The sequence below is a fragment of the Gossypium raimondii genome, chromosome 1, assembly GCF_025698545.1.
Source record: "Gossypium raimondii isolate GPD5lz chromosome 1, ASM2569854v1, whole genome shotgun sequence".
NCBI lineage: Eukaryota > Viridiplantae > Streptophyta > Magnoliopsida > Malvales > Malvaceae > Gossypium > Gossypium raimondii.
Genome location: NC_068565.1, coordinates 39417115 through 39425400, shown reverse-complemented (window position 1 = coordinate 39425400; position 8286 = coordinate 39417115). Strand labels below are relative to the sequence as shown.

The 8286-nt window shown below is 33.7% G+C and overlaps 1 protein-coding gene across 1 annotated transcript; it reads right to left on the bottom strand.

Moving 5' to 3' along the window:
- Positions 1–4374: 4374 nt before the first annotated feature.
- Positions 4375–7966, bottom strand: LOC105785801 (uncharacterized). Its single transcript, XM_012611964.2, has 7 exons — positions 7403–7966; positions 7217–7303; positions 6919–7131; positions 6491–6655; positions 6020–6073; positions 5750–5896; positions 4375–5041 (listed from the first exon to the last, which is right to left on the bottom strand). Exons 1-7 carry the CDS (start codon positions 7613–7615, stop codon positions 4664–4666), a joined length of 1257 nt encoding a protein of 418 aa, XP_012467418.1. The 5' UTR covers positions 7616–7966; the 3' UTR covers positions 4375–4663.
- Positions 7967–8286: the final 320 nt, after the last annotated feature.

Sequence of the window (8286 nt, the reverse complement as noted above, 5' to 3'; positions counted from 1 at the left end):
GGAGGAGTACATTCTCGTTGAGTTCTTTTTTCGAGTTGATTCATTCGTTCTTGAAGTGGCTCCAATTGTTGTTGAAGCAAACGAGTCATTTCTCAAAGAAGGGTTTGGTATGCCAAATCAGGCACACCACTAACGGCTACATTTCTCACAGGATGTATACCACCACCTTCGGCAACGTTTAATGTACCTCCACTAACGACATTCCGTTTAGGGCTACGTGACATCTTGTTTAAAACCTCACTTCAAATCTCACCAATTCTCTCTCTAAAAAAAAGAGAAAGAAACAAAATTGTGCACTCGACTCGTGTTTTCATTCGCGGTTGGCTTTTTCCTCTTTGATAGACTCTCATCTCTTGCCTTTTATCTCCCTAGTTCGTTTCTCGAAGTTCTTGGTGACTGCCTTAGACTTAGCAGCAAGTTTTGTAGAGTTGGCTTCAAATGGTTAACAAGGAAAGATATGATGTTGGGTACAAGGTAGGCTTGAAAGAAAACAAGGTTAATGGAGTGTGGCTAGAAAATGTTTTTAGGAAAAGATGAGTATAAAATCAGGAAATAATACTTCTCAAGCTAGATTTTTTTTACTTGCAAAATCCAAAACTCTTTTTTGCAAATTTCACTTTTGTATGCAACAGAACCTTTTCTCTTTTTTTTATACTCAATTTTTTTAATCGATTTTTTTAACCTCGGAGGTAATTAAATGACGATACGTACTTAATTTTAACTAGCTCTGATACCAAATGATGCGATCTCGTATTCGTAGATGAAATCGAGTCGCTTGTTGCCCGATCGTAAAATTAAGTAACTTAGTTTTTGTTTATCAAAAAGGTCGTTTTCAAAGGTTGTTAGTTTTAAACAAAGAAGATGAATGAAAGATAAGTTGATGGAAAGATGGAATTTGAACTCAACAGCAGAAGAATGAACCACTATTAAAGAATATAGACCCAACTCTTATGGAGCTATCAAGGTGATGGATGAATAGATGGATAGGATCGTGACCCTCTATCTAGGAAGATAGTAACTAATCGGTATAAAGGGTTGAACACCACACTCTAAGAGTGATAAGTTCGAAAAGAAACAGATTGACGTCACTAGCAAACTAGATAAGTCAATTTGAATCACTAAGAACAACGAGAGTTGAACAACTCACAAATATGTTAAAATTCATTTAAAGATCAAAAGTTCTGAAAACAGGTTACAAGAAAATTATTTATAGGCTGCTAAGTACCAGCCGAATAGACACAAAATAATTATAACTAAAGAAAGCTGAAATTTAATTTAATCCAGCTGATTAGTTCTTGAAGAACTTAATTAATCAGCTTTGACAATTGAAGTCCCCGAATAGTCATTGAAGCTTTGTCAATTGGAGTTCCCGAACAGCTATTGAGGTGGACTTAATAGTTGAGCTGAAAGAATCATTAACTTGATCGGACAATGTTGTTTAAGAGCTGAAGTTAATGCTTCGTTAATGCTTCCTGGTTCACCGAATGTATAATCAGCTAGAGGATGCTTCTTGTGGCATTCGAATGGCCCTTGATGTGAACTCATGGAATTGGATGGTCCTCTAGGTGTGAACACTAAGAGTTGGAAAGCTCAATAGTGTGAATAAAGAAGGAGCTGGCTGATCAGCTCAATTAAGGATCAATGATTGACATAGCTTTTCACGAACAATCACTTGAAAGAGTGTGTCTAGCAAACTCCAAGATGCATGAAAAATCAGGTGCATGTTTCTCTATAAATGACTTTAATGAATCTGAAACAATGCATGAATGTCCAGCCGTCCAATTGAATAACATGTAGAACAAAATAAAGACCTAATTAAGACAAACTAAAACAGGATTTTAATTTGTAATAAGCTAAGACACAATTAAGATGTCTGACTTAAAAACATGCATTGATGCTGTACGAATTAGAGCATAGTTAATAGACATAAATCAAATTAAGATGCTAAGATAAATATTAATGCTGTACGAACTAGGACACAATTAATAGGCTTAAAACAAATTAAGATACTCAGCAATGATGTACGAAACAGAACATAATTAATAAAGATTAAAATAACTAAAAGAGCTAAGTCTTATTCAAACATCTAAATTAGCTAGCTAAGATTAAAATCAGTTTGAAGAAGGTTGCATGAAGCACAAGCCGAACACTCCCAAGCTCGATCGATTAATCCAGTCAAGGCTTCACCCCAAACTTGATCAATGAAGCCCGAGATAGCCTCTTTGAATCTCTTGGCTCGGGCACGAGTGATTGGTCTCGGTGGCAACTCGAATGGTCCGTATGCTGACTTGGTAGAGTCCTTGGACGAGATCGTATCATATATGCTAATTATGTTAATATGATAGCTATGATTATATGCTAGTTGTATTTATAAGCGAGCTGAGTTTATACGCGAAATGAGTCAATGTGTGGACCATGTAAATGTTCGAGTTGTGTCTAAGGTGTGAACTATTATTGTAACGCATATGTGAACTGATTTTGTAATTAGTCATGCCCTAACTGACTCTGTCACATATTCGCAAACTAATTGTGTATGGTGTGTAGGTGCGAGCACTTAGTAAGGTATCTAAGTGCATGTTGAACTGTTGAAGTATCCTATAGCACGGGTCTGATGACTGAACCGGATGAGGGATGTTACAAGTTTTGTATAAATAACATGTTTATATTGAAATGTAAAGCTTGGTAACTCCAAGTTACAAGCGTATGGTAGACTTGTGCATATAAATATACATGTTTATTTAGGGTAGATTTGTTAATGTTAATATTACATACTTAAATTATAGAAATACCATTGAGAATTTTACTCAACATACAGTTTGTTCTCTCTGTGTGCAGGTTAGATTAACTCGAGATTTTTGAGCATCGGTCATAGCATCCAAACCACAATTCCGGTCTTAACAATGTTTGTTTATTTCCAAATTTATCTATTTTTGGCATGTAACTAGTAAGCTAAGTTTTGTGGTAACTAGAGTTTGCTTTAATTTAATATTATATTTTATAGTATAGTAATTATATATGTATATATATGATAGATTTATTTTAAAGATAGATTTACTTTAGTATAATTAAGGAATGTATATAATTTTGATAAATATTACATAAATCATATGAGAAAATTGTGAATTGATCGTAGTTGCTTCGGCAACGAATGTGACACACTGTAGCTCGGACCCGACGATCAAGTCAAGTTTAGGGTGTTAAAGAGCAACAATTGGACAAGCTATCAATCGGGTCAAATGAAATTAGTGTCTAATAGTTAGAGTCATAAATGGTGGTTTAGTGAGGCCCTCATATGGGTTTTATACATGTATGCCTAGATCGAGGGGATCCTGAAGAGTTCTCATATCATGATTATTCGAGGTGTTCGACAAGGAGTTCACACATACGGTGCTTCAAGAGGTGGTACGTGAGGGGTTTTCCTGAGATGAGATGTTTGTTATGAAGAGTGAGTCCTGATCCTCAAAAGGTGGTGTTCTGAGTATTACGCAGGATATTGACCTTTAATCTTGAGGAATTGTGTTCGAGAGATTAGGGATATAACAAACAATTTTTTTGAGGGAGTTCATTGATTTCTCCAAAGATGAAGAAATGATGTTGTTTCCAACTACATTCAAGTTTTGGAATATCTATTCTTTACTTCAGTAATATCTTTTGATTATTTTGTTTGACTATAGATGAGGAGTAAAACAAAAAAGCAAAAGTCATTAGACAACTAAAAAATTTAAAAAAAAAGTAGCAAAAGTTGTATGGAAAAAGAAGAAGAGAAAATACTAGAAGCTTTCAAAGCAATAGTCATAATTTCTCATCACTACTTTGATGTTAATAATATGTAGTATATTATGTCCATTATCATCATTATGCATAAGTGGAATTCATAATGTATGTACAAGTGATTTACATAAATATGATCAACACCAATACTTAAATCATTGCATTTATTTTTAAAGGAAAACGAAATGTTTGGTTTAATAATTTGAGCATATCCCACTTTCTTCGACTAGGATTCTAATATTTTAATTTTAATGATGTTGGCATGGTAGCTCATGTCACATTTTACGTATACTTCATAGTTAATATGTATAAATTTTCTAAAAGTTTATATTATTTTTTTTAAATTGGTTGGTTTTTTAAATATTTTTATTAATTTTTTTTGAATTTTTATGAATTATACATGGACTGCCACACGAGTGGCTATATCAATGTCATTAAAATTTTAACAATTCAGTTAGTTTTCGTCTAAAAGCAAGTAATTTGATTAAATTTTAAAGGTTGAGAGCCAAAATAATAAAAAGTCCAAAATAAATAAATATTAAGAGCTAAATTGATAATTTTTGAACACTGTTTAGTTGCCAATGTTGAAAATGGAAGTGCCAGTTTTATGGAAAGGTAACCAAAAAGAAAAATTTCACACCCATGCTTATTTCACTATTTTTTCCACAATTACATAAAGTCCTAAAGCTGGTATAATTAATAGACACCTGCTAGTAAAGATAAAAAGAGAACAATATAGACAAAAAAAATGGGATTAAGAAAAGGAAAAATAATTACTATAAAAATTCCCCAAAAAGACCCAAACTCACCACCCAAAAAAGTATTGAAGGAATATGTATATAGTAAAATAAATTTTTTTTTAAAAAAGCATCTAATTCCAATACCCTTGGCTTTAAGGGCAGTTGACATTTCTTCCAGGTCCTCCATAATAAAAATAATTGCCCCAAACAGTATTAATACCTCCTTGGATGTCATAGCAATTGGGATGATCAGCAAGAACCTTAAGGTTTGGTAATGGGATCAAGTTATTATCCCAATCAACAACTTGCAGATTTCGAAAATAAGAAGCCTTTCCAAAGCCTTCCCCAGCGAAATGACCACTCCCCATCTCTGTTGACGTGTGGGAACCTCCAGGACTTGTGTTCACTATTTCTCCACCAAATTGTACCATGCTTGCACGATCTCTGAGGTGGGTGAACAATATTGACGGCCAATATCCTACCAGAATCCCTGATCCGAATTCCAGCCACCAATTCCCATGCTTTGGATCCTACACCATTTTCATTTGCATTTCCATCACCTTTACTTATTTAATAAAGGAAGTTTCTTGGGTACAAAATACTATTAGGGGATAAAGAATAGAATAGAATCTTGCAAAGAAAAAGTTGTCGAGAATTACAGGCATTTGCGGGGGTTAACAGTGCACGCGGGTGAAGCGCATCAAATTGATAGAGCTAGCCATCAATAAAGCTTTTTACATTATGATTCCTTTTCTTTTTTTCTTTTTTTTTTTTAATGCATGGCAATCCAAATTTTTAGTCGTCTTGAAAAGTAATATATTTAAACATAATCATACTTTATAAAAAAACATTTAATTTTTCTTTTTTTATCTTTTAAATTTACATTATTAAATTCACATGTGTATCATATTAAATTATAATTTTTAATGATTTAATGATTTTTAATTTTAATTTTTTAAAAAATAATTAAGTACTAAAGTCGCATCCATGTGACAATCCACGAATAAATGATGTCAACAAAATTATCAAATGTTAACTTTTCATCTATTTTAAGGAGATTCGACAAATAATGTAAGGAAAAAGATTGAAAGAGAAGAAAAATTAAATGAAAGAATAAAATAAATTTTTTTATAAAATAAAAAGGTGAAATAAGGTAAAATAATTTTTTCTATGTTTTCTACTCAAAGGTTTGTGAACATTTTGTTTGTATAATAATTGGGAGGTGGTACAAGATTTACCTTCCAAACCAATAGACTAATGTCAAATTGTCCGCCACCATATGATGATGTTGGGGAGATTGCAGCTCCAATAGCAATTCTATTATTAGTTTGCACAAATCCTGAACACAGCAAATTATAGCACCCTGTTGCTTGGTATGCGTCGCTCTGCAAAACATAATTCATGCTTGCTTTTAAACACCAAATCATTTTTCTTAAGCTTTAAGATACACCTTAATAAAGCCAAGAAAAAAGGAAATCAAGCCCCCAATTCAAAATTACTCTACTTACGGTCCAATAAGTGAAGAATCTTGGATAATAGTCCCCATATAACTCTGGACTCACCTGCATTGAATATTTATATATATTTAGCATCTATGCCTTCCTGATGAAATCAAACTACACAGAAGAATGGTGCAAAAAAAAAGTTTATTTAAAGGGTAGGTAAACTAATAATTAAATACATGCTGGGTGTAATCAAACTGAGCCGAATCGAGTTCAACTAGAAATTTAAAGTTCGATATTCGGCTCGAGCTCAATTGAACATTTATTTTTAAAATCAAGCTACTCGATTTCGATTAAGCTTGTTTACCAATTTTTGTATTGAAGCTCGAACTCAAGTTTAAACTCAACTCAATAATTAAACTCAAGGTTAATAGCATATATTAAGGGTCATAATGCAATTTAGTAATATAAAAATATTACTATTCAACTCGATAATTATCGAATTAAGTTTGATTAACTTGTGAACAGAAATGCTACCTGCCATCCAGCTTCAATGGTGTTGAGATCGTCGCCAAATGAACCAGAAATGACCCACAATTGAGATAAGCTGAATTCGTATTGATTAGAGACTCGAGGCGCCCACACATTGATGTTAGCTTTTGCTCCATAATATTCATCTCCGCTCACATACCCAACTGCATGCTGTATTCCAACACTAACTAAATATTAAATTGTATATTTGTTTGTGAAAATTAGTAGCAGTAATTTCGAGAAAATGTTAACCCTTTTTCTTTTCTTTTTTTGCACAAAGAATTTAATTATCCTCTTCTCTAAGCAAAGAAGAGTAGACAATTCTTTTGCCATTCACTTTAACTCTGTTAGCTGATAACTGGAGCTGCTTTTCGAACCCTTGTGACTACAAATTTTGAGTTTATTTGTAAAGTAAAAAAAGTGAAGGCACCAACCTCATGGCCATCGCTACTCGAGTCTCTTCTAACAAGTCTTGTCGGTTTCTTTCCAAAACTTGCAACAGAAGAGGCCCTTAACATGTCTTCTTCTGTTGTTCTTCTGATCGGAATTGTTCCTTCCGGACACGATTCACCCGACATCATCCACATCTGAAAATCTTCCGCCGCCATCCCCTTTCGATTATGACCATTTGGTCTCTCCGGTGGATCCTAAACAATCCAATTCAACAATTAAATATGTTCACTTGTATAACTTTATAATGTTCATAAGAACAAAGATAAAATGGATAATTACCAAAGGTTTTTTTCCTTTTAATTTAGGATGATCGAAAGCTGGTTGATGACGCAATAAGACGCAATCTATAATATCACCATCTGGACTCTGCACGCACAAAAAAAGAAGAAGACAAGTATTTAGAGAAAAAGTAAAACAGAACGCAAACAGAGGAGATTGACAAGTGAGGCAAATAAGATTAATTGCCTGAATCGTCTTCAGTGCTGGCTTGTTGATCTTGTTGAGTCGTTCCCTTACTAGTTTCAGCTTCTTCAACTCTTCTTCTGGTCGGAATGTTTGATTATTTGCTTGGGAATTGCCGGTTTCCGAGGAATGAGCGGCACAAATTGAAGAAGAAATAACAAGAAGAAGAAGAAAGACGAATACAAAAATGGGAATCTTACAACAGCAAGATACCATGTTTGAGGGATTTCTAGGTGTTGTTTGTTGCCCTATAATCGTTTCTATTTGTGTACATTAGTATTGTCGTCGTCTTCTTCTCTGATCCAAACAGCACCATCCATCACCATTGCCAACAAAAACTCTTGCTCTCTTCTTTTTCTTCTAAGTAGGCAGTTTGGTGGAGAAAAGAAAAACACACAAAATGGCGATGGAGTTTATTATTCTTAAAGTTTGGCCTAGTGGGACTGGTGATATAAATACATAAAGTAGTGATGAAATCATGCTTAGGGTTTAAATATAATGTAAAAAAGGATTGTGGAGAGAGAGAGAGAGAGAGAGAAAGAGAAGTGTGAAGAGGTGTGTTTCCAGTCTCCAATACAAGGACTGAAACTTTACCTTTTTGTGTTTAAATTGAAAGGGAAAAAATAAAAAAATGGGTACTGATTTCTGTTATTCTTTGCTTGGGTTTGTGAGGACAAATAGGAATTTAGAATTGATTGATTCAGGCGCTGCCTCTGGGTTTCCAAAGTCGTTCGCTTTAGTTTTAGACTCTTCTTCTCTTTCTCGCTTCCCTAGACCTTCTTTGTGTCAGCTTATTCTATTTTTTATTATTCCATCCAAACCCAAAACTGCAATAATTTTTCAACCTAAACCTTACCCAAACTTTTTATTTCTCTTAATTTCAGATC

Bases quoted from the DNA above. Each gene is read 5' to 3' on its own strand.
- LOC105785801 (XM_012611964.2), bottom strand. From the start codon at position 7,615: ATGGTATCTTGCTGTTGTAAGATTCCCATTTTTGTATTCGTCTTTCTT. The intron at 7,304-7,402 runs GCAATTAATCTT...TTGTGCGTGCAG, and splicing joins CAGCACTGAAGACGATTCAG to AGTCCAGATGGTGATATTAT. The intron at 6,074-6,490 runs GTAGCATTTCTG...TATTCAATGCAG, and splicing joins CCATTGAAGCTGGATGGCAG to GTGAGTCCAGAGTTATATGG.